The following is a 13921-nucleotide window of genomic DNA, read 5'->3' as shown; positions in this document are numbered from 1 at the left end:
CACAAACCTTGGCAACAGGAAAAGCTTCAACAATATTCACTGCAGAAATGGGATGTGTGTGAATGTCATTTTCTTGTGTCCCATCCCAAGGATTTCTGGACATACCTGCAGTTGGACAGACGAAGGCTCCCCTCTTTCCTCCCCACTCTCTCATGCTTTTGGGATAAATTTTACTTTTAGCTAGAAATCTATAACCCTTGTCATGAACAGCATTGCTGGCTGCTGTGGGTTCTTTCCTGTTGCCACAGGGTTTGTTAAAGGCATTAACCAGCACAGATGCAGTAACTGCAGCTGCATAAATACAAAAGGTTGATGTTAATGGCACAGCGATATGTATTGGCTATGGCAATAAATGGTTGCATTGTCCTACAGGGCTTGGTCACAAGAGAAGTACTGGGAGTTTGTTGCTGGAGGCTCGCTCAGTCATTAGGACAAAGGAAATGAGGTACAGCCTGCTACATCCACCCACCGCTACATCAACCCACCAGCTCAAGGTGCTGTGTGCCAAGTAACTACGTAGCTGTGCCAGAGGCAAGAGGTGTACCTACATTAAAAGATCACCTGGGCTTTCTAGTGAGCGCTGGTTTTACAGGCTAGTATTTTATTCCCTTTGAGGCTGCTCACTCAAGACCCCTTTTCAGGTCAGAATTCTCCTTCAGAGCTAGGAAGGGACTTTTAAGTTTAGTGCAGCTGTCAGGGATCAATCTCTTTTATAGCTCCTTCAAGTTCTTTATGATGCAGATGAATAATTTCGGTAGATCCTGAGCCCTGTGTTGTGCCAGAGTGGAAAGAGGGTGGCTGTGGTTTTGAACTGTAGAAGCTGTTGACTGACTGGATGAAACAACCAATGACAGCCATTAAAAATTAACCAGGTTAAATGAACTTGGGAAGGATCCAAATCTCAGAGGATCAGTTCTGATGGTGAAAGCATTTGAGATTTGCAAGAAAGGGAGGGCGAAACATCTCTCAGTATAACATATCTTAGTGGGCACTGGGGCACACCACAACCTGTTCTGAAATACAGGCTGTAAAAGGACTTGTTTCCTTGTGAGATTTTCTTTGTTGGGGTTTTATGGATAAACAAAAACATCTTCCTTTTTCTTAAAATTAAGTCCATCCCACCTTGCTTAGCTCTGCTGGTCTTGGCAAAACTAGGACTATAAATTGGTAAATTTTCAGAAACTGCTGATGAAGTAATACCTATCCCTTGTATTGGATATTCTGCTCATAGCTCAAACTCACGCTATAGGTACGTCCTTGGACATCATTGCAGTAACTATTGCTGATGACTTTCTTTGGCAGCAGAGTCGGGTCTGGATTCTTTTCTGGTTCTGCAATTGGAAAGCAGAATGTGGAGAGCTATACAAGCATAATATTTAAAATTAGTATTTAGCTAGTTTCAATCAAGCTAGGATGTCAAAAACATGCATGCTTAACAAATAAAGCTCTTACTAACAAATAACATTCCGGTGATTTGCAGGGAAGTGACTAGGCTTTTGTGGCCCCAAATTCCAAGTAGTATTACACTTGTGAATGTTGTGTAATGACCCAGGAATAGCTGCATTTCACTGATGTCTGGCCCTTACACAGTACTTTTGATCCATGAATCTCAATGGCTTGTATGAGAACAGAGTAGACTATCGCCCACCCTTCCCAGGGAGACAGAGGCATAAAGCAGTGAAAGAACCTGCCTGGGGCGGTAGGAGAGCCGGGCAGGGAGCTCTGCTCTCCCGAACCCCAGCCTGCTGTCCTACCCGTGAGCCTGCCGTACAGTTTCAGTTTAAACAAGGATGGAGGTTTATATATGGTAAATGGTATATGTGGGGAGTGGTGCAGCGCTGGGCATGGAGGCAGCTGGCGGAGGCATTTAGGGACACTGACCATGGCACACACTCCTGGCAGAGGATCCCGCAGCGCAAATCTTAGTGGGCAGCTACAATAACCCCTTTTTGCACTGATGAATGTGCAAGATTGATAATAGAAGGAACGATTCCTCAAACTCTTTCTGTCCTGACTGGGGAGTGGGCTGGGCCTTTCACCCTTCACAGAATCACAGAATCACAAGGTTGGAAAGGACCCATTGGATCATCGAGTCGAACCATTCCTAACACTCCCTAAACCATGTCCCTAAGCACTTCATCCACCCGTTCCTTAAACACCTCCAGGGAAGGCAACTCGACCACCTCCCTGGGCAGCCTGTTCCAGTACCCAATGACTCTTACTGTGAAGAATTTTTTTCTGATATCCAACCTGAACCTCCCCTGACGGAGCTTCAGGCCATTCCCTCTTGTCCTGTCCCCTGTTACCTGGGAGAAGAAGTCAGCTCCCTCCTCTCCACAACCTCCTTTCAGGTAGTTGTAGAGAGTAATAAGGTCTCCCCTCAGCATCCTCTTCTCCAGGCTAAACAACCCCAGCTCTCTCAGCCGCTCCTTGTAAGACTTGTTCTCCAGCCCCCTCACCAGCTTTGTTGCTCTTCTCTGGACACGCTCCAGAGCCTCAACATCCTTCTTGTGGTGAGGAGTCCAGAACTGAACACAGTATTCAAGGTGTGGTCTCACCAGTGCTGAGTACAGAGGGAGAATAACCTCCCTGGACCTGCTGGTGACCCCATTTCTGATACAAGCCAAGATGCCGTTGGCCTTCTTGGCCACCTGGGCACACTGCTGGCTCATGTTCAGTTGGCTGTCAACCAGCACCCCCAGGTCCTTCTCTTCCGTGCAGCTCTCCAGCCACTCTTCCCTAGTCTGTAGCACTGCATAGGGTTGTTGTGCCCCAAGTGCAGGACCCGGCATTTGGCCTTGTTAAACCTCATCCCATTGGTCTCGGCCCAGCAGTCCAGCCTGTTCAGATCCCTTTGCAGAGCCTCCCTACCCTCCAGCAGATCCACACTTCCTCCCAGCTTAGTGTCATCTGCAAACTTGCTGAGGGTGCACTCAATGCCTTCATCCAGGTCATTGATAAAGACATTGAACAGAGCTGGACCCAGTACTGAGCCCTGAGGAACTCCACTTGTAACTGGCCTCCAGCTGGAGTTAACTCCATTGACCATCACTCTCTGGGCCCGGCCATCCAACCAGTTTTCAACCCAGGAGAGTGTGCGCCTCTCCAGGCCAGAGGCTGACAATTTCTGAACTCTACTTCCTCAGTAGAGTACCAGGGAAAAGGAGCCAGGCTTTGTCTTGGAGCTTCGTCTGCCTGGCTATGGTCTTGTGGGGCAAATAACTCTACAGTGCTACCAGCTCAGAGCAGATTGTGAGGTGGTCTCCTACTGTTACCTTGTCTTTTGGTGTATGACTACTTTGAATATAGCAAAGGAGGATATAAAAAAAGCAGGAAAAGTTAGGAGCTTGGCTGTGCTGCACAGTTGAGACACTGTCACTTGTTAGTTTTGAAACTTCTTGACCTAAAGATTTTGTGGTAAAATACTGCACAATAATCCTCTCAATTTAGCCACTTAATATATAGGATTCCCCTTAAAGCACAGGTAAAGCCTATGTTTCAGTGTTCCTTGGAAATTGGGTCTTCTCCTCTTAGCAAACGTCAGTAACTTCTGTGTAATAAAATTCTGATGGTCACGAATTGGTCTAGTAAGAAATTCTATTTTGGATAAGGATTCCTGTCAGCCTTGATTCTGTCCTGATCCAAAGATCAAACTAAGAGGATCAAATCTGAGCAGTCTAACAAAACAGTGTTATTTAAGCAAAGCAATCGTGCCCTGCTGCAGTTTTGTTCAGTATTAGGCGGCAATTAGACTTGTCTCCCCAACAAAATCTAAAAAGCCCATCTGAAAACAACTGTAACCAGAAACGTCGTACTGCAGATACCAATGACAGATACGGTTTAACAAAACATGGGCTTTGGCTTCAGTTCATCACAATGATGGATAATCCCATGGCATACAGCAGTTTAGTACTGTTTGTGTAGCCTGCGGTTTAGGTTTAGGTTAGCCCATCTGATTTCTGTACTTCCCATGTTTGGTGGGCACGCACTGACCCCTGCATCATTCATACTTGCAGCATCTGGTTTAAATGTAGTTTCACTTGCTGGAATCCACTCAAGATACAGGTTAAGAGCTGCCTTAAATAGAAACCTTCCACCCATCCAAGATGCAGACATTTACTGCTTGTTGCCTGGAAGTTTGCTCTGCTTTCAAACAAGAAACCGCTATCCATTTTGATGCAGGACACAACTAACTGCAGGCATCCCTCTCTCTAAGGAGGAGCGAGGGGAAACGGATTTGCCACCTAGTTTTCTGCCTCAGTTTCCAAGCAGGGGAATGCAGATAGCCTTCCAGCTATCTGCACCCAGGCTGGCTCCTGGTGATGGAAACCTTCCCAAGTTCCTTCACTCGAGGAAAGCCAAGCCTTATACATGTTGAAGTAAGTTTCAGAGTGGTCTAGGGGTTAAGATCACGTGAAGAATGTCTCTGCATTTGTGCCCCTTGGATATGTTCCCTGTTTATCAGCTGTTTTCTGTTCACTACTCTTCTTCTCCCCTCCTGCCACTGCTGTCTTTGATGCTCTCATTTGTTATTGCTCTGTGATTAGGATGCAGAATTCTCTCTTTAGGTATGTAGGATGCAGTTTACTCTTTGAGCAATGTTGGTGTATCAGCCTGCTACTGCTGAAAGTGCAGTCCGGTCTTCTGGTTCCTATTGCAGCTCAGTCTGCAGACGTTAGATCTGACATAAGCAAAGAGGTAGTGAAGGAGTGGGAGGCAGGAGAGGATCCCTTCTGCTGCGCAGATATCTGTTAAATGCTCTTTACTGCCATGCCAACCGCAGTATCATAGAATCATAGACTAGTTAGGGTTGGAAGGGACCTTAAAGATCATCTAGTTCCAACCCCCCTGCCATGGGCAGGGACATTCTGCTAAATCAGGCAGTGCAAGGCCCCATCCAGCCTGGCCTTGAACACCTCCAGGGATGGGGCACCCACAGCTTCCCCGGGCAACCTGTTCCAGTGCCTCACCACCCTCATCATGAAGAAATTCTTCCTAATATCTAGCCTAAATCTACCCCTCTCCAGTTTATACCCGTTCCCCCTCATTCTGTCACCACAGGCCTTCGTGAATAAAGTTCAGCTTTGTCTAACAGGTGGCTCGAGGCAGCAGAGAAGCCAGTGGGTGCACAAGTTCCCACAGGTTGCTCTGTGCCGAAGGAGCCTTGACACATCAGCAGGCTTGGTTGGTGTAATCGACTCAAGAAATATGGGAAAAAGTGCATCAGATGAGTTCTTGTGATCCCGGCAGCAGGGTGCTGCTGCTACCAGTGACTTCCTGGGAGACTCTTTGCCCTCTGCGCAGTGTGTCTGTGCAGGTCTGTGACCAAAAGGGGGAAAGCTGAGAGGAAGGAGCTGTGGCCCAGAGAAGTTGCCCTAGCGTGCCCTGTCTGGCATGGGGGCCACTGCCCCAGCAGCGCTGTGAGGGCCAAGTCAAAACCCAGAAGATTCTGAGGACTAGTTTCGTATGCAGCAGCGTCATAGTTCCTTTCAGAGGGACCCCAAAACATTTTGGGGGTTTCTTAGTAGAGTGTATTTTCCCCCTTTATGATATTTCAAATGTTTCCTCCCTCAGTCTTGAATTACTCTGGGTACTTTTCTTGTATTAGAGGTAGCTCTGCCTCCTTACCCTGCAGGGTAATTGAGTGGTCCTTGGGTTTGTTTTTATTTTTTCCCTCCTCTTTGTCTTTCAAATGTCTACCAAGCCACTGTAATTTCAAAAATTAACTTTTTAAAAAAAAAACATAGTTATTTTATAGCTCAAACTTGCTAGAAGAGCAAAGAAGCTGGTGAAGGGGCTGGAGAATAAGAGGAGTGGCTGAGGGAGCTGGGGTCGTTTAGCCTGGAGAAGAGGAGGCTGAGGGGAGATCTTATCTCTCTCTACAACTACCTGGAAGGAGGTTGCAGGGAGGAGGCAGCTGGCCTCTTCTCCCAAGTGACAGGGGACAGGACAAGGGGGAATGGCCTCAAGCTGCACCAGGGGATGTTCAGGCTGGACATCAGAAAAATATTTTTCACAGAAAGGGTCATTGGGCACTGACAGAGGCTGCCCAGGGAGGGGGTGGAGTCACCATCCCTCGAGGTATTTGAAAGACAGGTAGACGAGGTGCTGGGGGACATGGTTTAGTGGCACATAGGAATGGTTGGACTCGATGATCCAAGAGGTCTTTTCCAACCTGGTGATTCTATGATTCTATGAAAAGCAAGACCCAAGTCGCACTGTGGTCTATGGAGAATTATGACTGCATGAGGAAGGGCTGCAGTTTCTGCTCTTGATGAAATAACTCCAGTCATAAAGATCTTTCTTTGAAGTAGCTTCCTTCAATAACCTTTTTTTTTTTTTTCTTTGCTAATGTTAATAATTCAGTATGTGGAAGTGAAGCCTTAAAAGGGGAATAAACACTTCATGTCATGACCAATAAATGGGTATTGTTGGGCTGTGGTGTGGCCTCGGCTCTGGAGCATTAAGTGCAGCTAGACGATGCTGCCTCAGGACACCCACGAGACAACAGTGCTGGGTGTCAAGTGCCAGGCCTATTAGTAGCCTTAACTTTTTAGATTAATCTATCCAATCCCTTGGAAAAGCCTTTGACTACTGCACTGTACGTTATGTTGCCTGCTTTTTTGCTAAGTAAAGAGTACTCAGGCAGTGGGAGCAATAGATTTGGCACAGTAGTAAGTACTTTGGGCTTCAATAGCAGGGGTCTTTTGACCTAACAACTGCCACTCAGGCAGAGACTGTCACGTTTAATCCTTCATGCCCATCTGTCCTTGGAAGGCTGCAGAAGTGTCCTGTTCTTTGCCCAAGCCAAGGAGCTCCTGGAAAATTGCGTATAAACCAGGTCTAAAAGGTAAAATTCACGTGTTGCTTCATTTAACTCTATAGGAGTTACTTTCATACTCTGAGGAAAAAACATGTTTTTGTTGGAAGGTTGTGATGGCCAGCACTAAAACAAAAGGCTGAGATTAGGGATTCTTTCTGTTTTGTGCTGCCCCTGCCTTGCAGATTTGCCTGCCTGGAGCTGGTCATTAATTGCGGAACCTTCGAAAACAATTTTACATTTGGCTACATGTTTTTGTTTCCCCAAGGTCAGCTCTGCCAAAATAGCCCCATTTAATCATTGTTTAGCTTTTAGACTGAGTGATCCATACACGTGTGGGAAGCCAGCGGTTTAATTTCTGGTTGATGCAATCTGGCTGTTTGGTTAGCCATGATTCTTGATTTCTTCATAAATTCTGGGTGCAGAAGTACAGACACAAAACCACAGAGTATTAATTAAGAGTCTTTGGCCTTATTATTTAGTTTTGTCCTTGGATTGGCCCACTTCTAATTACTGCCTGGTTACTATTGCTATTATTCTTGTTTAATGAGATAATCCAAATAATCTCATTTCAGTTTCACAGATCATTAGATCCAACACACTTTATTAATAAGGCATTTGTGAGCTCTTTATGTCCACTCAGCTGTTTTCAGTCCTTCTCTTATCCCCTATGAAGGAGGGAAGAGATGTGCTGAGCATTCTGCAGTTGGGTATGTTTCTTCAAAGTCTCAGCACCTGTCATTATAGATTGTTAAACAGCTGCTTCTTTTTGTTAACTGCAGTCAGTAACATTGTGCACCTCAGTGTAGATGGTGCTGTCGAAGAGTAGCTCGCACAAAGAGGGAATGGCTGCAGTCCCTCTTCTGCAAAGAAGGTCACCTTTCCCACACAGGCAGTAAAGCGCAGCAGATGCAGGACTCCTTTGCTCCACTGACAGTAGGATGAGAAGGAGCAGGGATGTTCTGTTGACTTCCCAATGACAGTCAAAGGCAAGGAAGCATGAGGGGGACCATCTAGTTCATTGCTTCTCTATCTTTTTAGCTGGCGTCTTTACCCATGCAGGCAATTACATGTTCTCCACAGGTCTCCCCTGAGTGTAAGTCACAGACGCGTGCCCCATGCCTCATTGGCTGTCTTTAAGTTCCTCGCTGGTGAGATGTGCCTCTGGAGCAGGGAGTGTGGATCCATTACATCTGGCTGGATGGCATGGAGCGCAGCTGTGCCCTTGATTGAAGTATTTGCAGTGTCCTGTTAGCCCGCACATCTCCCGTTGATACCAATACCTATACGTGCTCTCTAATGCTGTGGCTTTGGATTTTGCTTTTCCTTAGAGCTACTATAGGGGTGTTTGCATATCTGTATGTTTGCTGGGACTGGGTTATTTAAAACAATGAAAAGTCTCCGAAGGATTGAAATAAACAGCTGTCCGTTGATATGTTTTGGTGCCAACGATGAAAAAGTATATTTTTTACATATACATATAGCATTAAATGCAGAGAGTAACAAATGCGTCACTGCTTTTGACAGTGAACCTATAGCACTGGTAGATGTGTGCTCCTTTCCTCGTGTTGGTTGGCTGCTAAGAGTGACAATCTGCACCGAAACTGTCACACCGTGTCACTGCAGTTCAAAGATGGGCACACATTGCTGACTCCGAACAGCAATCAAGTGGTGAAACAACAAAGGGAAAAGGGTTAGAAAAATCAACGCTGTTTCATCATTAGACAAACTAGCACAGGCTGCCCGAGCAGCTGAGGTTGTCATCTATTCCGTGAGACATTTCCCTGCTATTGCCCACATCTGTCTGTGATAGAAGTGGAAAGAAAGCTGCTAGAAGTGACTGTTGGCCCGAGGTTTTGCCCTGGCAAACCATGCATGGCACGCAGACCATGGCCCATCGTTCTTTTGAAGCTGAAACTTGCTATAAAGACAAAATGCAAACCACACTGTACTGAGCAGGTGATGTATTGTCAGTGTCCAGTGAAGCTATTCTTTGGGCGGGGGGAACTCCATCTGCTCCCCTCATGATCATTCTGAGCCTGTCTTCACCACTACAACACTCTGCAATTCAGCTCAAAGCCTGTAGCCTGCTCTCACGTGCAGAAGTCTTTAGCCTGATTAAGCGTTAGCTGTTTGCAAGGAAATGTGCCTTGAGGCTTGCTTAATACTGCAGTGGAGACAACACAGGCTGTGGATTTCTCATTTGACACCAGTCCTGCTTAAGCAGGATTTAGCAGTCTCCTCCTTATGCCCTTCTTCCTACCTTTCCCCTCCCTTTTCCGTTGGGGTGGTTACCGATGCAGCAGGGTAGTAAACTGGAGTGAGAGACAATATAGTTTGAGAAGATAAAAATTCATAAAATAAGTTGGAGGTGTATTTGGTTGATTAATGAAAAATTAAAATCTGTTCTCTGATCTGGTTTACCGCGGCTCTGCCCAAACAGCCATTGGAGAGTGGAGCAAAGTCAGGAGTGAATCTCTGCCCAGAAGGCAACAGGGATTGCATAAGATTTGTTTTCATGTTTGATGGCTGGGCCAGCAAAATCAGTGAGCTAATGTCAGCTGCATGTCCGCGACAGTGCTGTCACCCCGGTGACGCCAACGCAGCTGGCTGCAGGCTTGCACTCGAGTCACTCGGAGCAGCTTTCCAGCACAATGCTCCCTTATGCCAATGCTGCTTAAGCCTCCACGCCAACTGCCCTACTGCATGGTGCAGCTCGGGCAGGGTTTCTAACTCTCCTTACGCACTCGCTTGAAGAGCAGGGAATGAGCTTAAGGGTGGCTAATCCAAGCTAACACCTCAGTGAAAACAAGTCCCTTACCTCAAATATCACTAAAGACTCCTCTGCCCTCCCAAACCTCTGCCTTTGCTGTCCTTAACCAGCAGCCGATGTTCTGCTGGCACAGAATACAGCAAGGAAAATTAATTGCTCCATAATGACAAGTCTCTCAGAAACCGGCCTTCTGTTGTGGGTAGATGGATGGCAATCTGTAGCCTATCAACAGACTGTTTCCTTGGGGGAAACAGCCTTGCAGTTCTCAAATTCTCCTTTAATGCTGCTGACTTTTGGCATCTCTTCCTACCTCAGCTGTATTGCTGCACATTTTTTTTTTCTCTTTAATTAATTTCTTTCAGCTCTGTCAGGATACAGAGGAATTAAATGCTGCAGTGTCTTGTCATAAAAATGCCACTTTTCAGAGGAATTTTCTTAATGAGCCTGTTTTTCAGTACAGGCTCATCTATTAGTCCAGTGTATATTTTTAGAGCATGGCATTAGTCAGAAAAGCCCATTACATCGTTATACAAGTGGCTGAATCAGCAAACTGTATCTGCTGCTATCCTGTCAAAGCAATAGCGTTGACATTATCAAAGTGATTAAAAGCCATTCATTCATTTTGCATCTGAGTTGACAAGTTCATTCCTGTAGAGGCATACAGTATGAAGCTGCAAGAAAGGAAATCTAAAAGCTCATCCTATCACTCAACCTAAAGATCTACCAGTGTGTGACAGATGCAATCAAAACATGACAATTGAGTGAAATATTAGATGCCCATCTGTCATATGGTGGGTTGTCTCTGTCAGAGCAAAATCGGTCTTAGCCAGGGACCCTTTAAAAGGATGTGCATCTTAATGCAGTGAGTTTAAAAAGTTGTGTGTGCTTTAACAGGGCAGTGTTTCTGCAGATGTTCTATTTCAACTCTGCTCACCCTCCTAGAGGTTCTGAGCAACAACAGTGCTGCTGGCTTTTATTTCTGAGAGGTTCCAGGGTGTGTTTGGGGTCCTGGCTCTTCAGTCCCCTGTGTCACTGTAGAGGGCTGGATAATGTAGTTGTGGTTCTTGGCTTTGGCAGGGGCATGTTGTTTGTCCAGTGTTGTACACCTACAGAGCAGAAGTTAGGGGAAGGATAAATAAGCGTTGACATTGCGGTTATGACCTTTCTGAAAAAGCTGAATGGACAGAAAGGTTCGATTCCTAGGGTCTGCCCTGGGGAAGCTGCTCAATTAACTTGCTTGCTAAAGGTGTAGCATATGCAAACCCTTTCTCTAGGGTGTGATAGTAAAATGCCTGGAAGTTGGAAGAGCAGTCTGTGTGTCTGAGACTGGAGTGACAACATACCTGTTGGCTAGAGAGGGAGATTTGCATGGAGAGGGCTCTGTTTTCCACCAACAAATGTAAAGCAGCTTTGAGTTCCGCAAGTCAAACTGCGCATTGAGGATGGAAAAGGCAGAGGATGGGAAGGACAAGACGTTACTTGGTAAAAATCCCATACCTGCTTCAACTAACCATGCCCCCTACTCAGTTCTGATCAGTACACGAATGTATTGAAGTGCAATAATAAAACTCCAACAATGATCCAAGGAGTTATCAAAACAGAGCACATATCTTTTGCTGGCTTTTTTCCCCATTGTGGATTGTCTTAATTGTCCTGATGTCAGTATGGGCCTCTGTTATTGATTCATTTTAGTGCTACAAGTCCGCTGCGGTGAAGTGTCACAAACACCGTGTATCTGTTTCAAATTAATATCTTGTGATTACCTCTACATGAATGTGTCAGACTTACCTGCTGTGTGTGCTTGTGCATGCCTGTTCAAGGGGTATTTGCCCTTTAAATGCTTGTCATGCGTACTAGGCACAGTTTATTCTTTTTCTACTGTGATGAAGAAAAACAACTTTCCTTTTTGTTTCTGGCATTTTTATGTGCAAATTAGAAAAGTAGCAAACCTGCTGGTTGTTGTTTATCCAGGGAAGAATTGCTCCAATAGGGCACCAGTGGAATTCTCAGAGGCCATGTAGATAAAAATCAATAGAAACTGGAGGCTATTTAGACACTCTAGATATCCAAATGTGACCTGCAACTTGGGAATCTCCTTCCCACTTGTAAGCATATACTTTCTAGTCACTCAGCCACAGAGTCCTCTTGCTCATTGAATTTGTGTCCTCATCGGCACTCTTCAAATCAAGAAGATCAATGCTTAAAGCTGTTTACTTATCTTCATTACCTTGCTAACATGCATTGTGCCTAGGAGACAATAATTTTTACTGATTTTGAGGAAAAAAAGGAGGAAGTGGCTGACTTACAAATAAACGGTGAATTCAAATAATCAGAAACCTGTGAGAGTTAAAAGACAGATACAATGATGTTTCAATTTGAGGAGTGAGATCTGAATTTCTGAAAGGCATTTGAAAATGCACAGAATGCTTGTTGATTGAAAAAGAGAATTGCAACAGCAATGCTTTCTGTGCAAAATCTTTACATTGATAACATGGCATGAGGATGAACACCTGAATATTTAATATCTGAGAAAATGTTTGATTTTTGTCTCTTTTATCTAGCAAAAATCTGAGCATGCATTTTTATTGATGATTTGCTTTGCATATATCCTTTGCCAACTATGTTGTACTATAGCTAAATTGTGTGTAGAGCACAGGAGATCAATATCTCACTTTAAGTGTCTACCACAAGAGAGCAGTGTTGGTGTAATAAGCTAGAAGAGTGTGCCTCTGGTAGCTTAATTCTTCCATCAATATGTACACTGAAGTACTGCAAGAGAAATTCAAATACAGTAAACCAAAACTTCTGGGAGCTCAGCAGAATTAAGGGATAAAAATAATGAATGATGGCTAATTTCAGGTATCAAGTTTTAAGTTTCTTGGAGAAATAATTGAAGTTGACTGTGGAATTTCGCAAAATTTCAAGAAGTTTATATAAATTTCATTACACTACTGATAATTTAAAAGAGGTTGTTTCTTGGCGTAACTCCATTGAAACCAGAGTTGAGGGTATAATATATATGTATACTTGAAAGTACAATTTTGTGATACATGCCTATTTATGTATGGTACAGCCAGCTCTTCAGATCTGCAGGAAACACAACTTCTACTGACTGCACAGAAAGGTGATCTTGCTACAAGCTACCTAGAGCTGGATCTAAGCTCTGTGGAGTTGCAGACAGGGAGTTCTCTGTGGATGTTGTACGCTGGATTGGGTTCATTAGCACACAAGAGTTTGTTTAATTTTTAAACAGGTAACTCAATCTACTTAACTGTATGGTGTTGGAGAAGGCCAAACTACTGCTATGCTGCAGGTGCTTATATCCCAAGTATACTAAAAAGCTAAGACTGTGCCAAGCAGATTCGCTGTTTCCTACCCCTTTCCTGGCTGGAGACCAGAGCTACAGTTGTACTCGAAATTATTACTGCCAATTTCTCTGCAAAAAAAAATTAATTAAACTTTTATTTGTAGAAATTTGTATGGATTAGTTTGGAAGTAATTAACCTTAATTTGCATGTGGCTACTTAATGAAAATCTGTCTCAGTATTACAAAAAATAACTGCATTCAGATCTTGATCAAAATGACTCATTTTAACTGAAATGTATTAAAAATCTTCCCATCAACAAAATTTGATACTACATTTTTTAAAGCATATGCTTGATAGTTTCTGACTTAACACCCAGAGTCTGATTTTAAACCTGCCACTTCACGTGGTGCAGTCACTAAACTGTTCTCATGTAATAGAAAACTTGCTATCTAAAAAGGACAAGGCAAGTACGTGTCAAAATGAGATCCAACAGAAGCCATGCTTGGCCCTAAGAAAGCAGGATAGATTACTTGGAAGCCAAGATGTGTTTAAAGGAGCAAAGGATGCAAACAGGGAGAAATTGCTACAGAAATTAAAAAAAGATGAAAATCAATCCAATCTTGGAGCAATATTTTAAGCTTGAAATAAGTGGAAGAGATATAGTAGGCTGCACTATCTCTTGGTACAATAAAATGCTGAACTTAGCAGAAATAGATCAGCAGATGATTTGATCCATTTGGAGGAGAAAACCGAAGAAGTTGGGTGATAGAAAAGAAAATTATGGGATAGCGTGGCTGTACTATGTCAGGGTATATTGGACAAGAAAGGTTGTTGGCCTGTCTCCAAGTGTCTGCTACCGGACCATTGGGAAGTGATAGCAGAAGTACTATGTGACTTTTCTCTTGCTTTACGTGTTAGTTTTCAGAAGACAAATAAGGAGAAGGGGTCACGGTATGCAGTGTCTTGTAGGTGAGAACGAGAGATGGAATTAAGTATATCTGAAGTGATTAGCCAAATTAG

General features: G+C 44.2%; 1 protein-coding gene across 1 annotated transcript in view; it reads left to right on the top strand.

The window, feature by feature from the left end:
* Positions 1-425: 425 nt before the first annotated feature.
* Positions 426-13921, top strand: part of PLEKHA7 (pleckstrin homology domain containing A7) — a 189455-nt gene continuing 175959 nt past the window's right edge. The window contains exon 1 of the mRNA XM_054067028.1: positions 426-445. Within this exon, the coding sequence (XP_053923003.1) occupies positions 441-445 (5 nt within the window). The 5' untranslated portion in view covers positions 426-440. The remainder of the gene's footprint in view (positions 446-13921) is intronic.

The sequence above is a fragment of the Cuculus canorus genome, chromosome 5, assembly GCF_017976375.1.
Source record: "Cuculus canorus isolate bCucCan1 chromosome 5, bCucCan1.pri, whole genome shotgun sequence".
In the NCBI taxonomy this organism is placed as follows: domain Eukaryota; kingdom Metazoa; phylum Chordata; class Aves; order Cuculiformes; family Cuculidae; genus Cuculus; species Cuculus canorus.
Note: the sequence above shows the minus strand (reverse complement) of the source record. Positions and strands in the feature narration are given on the sequence as shown.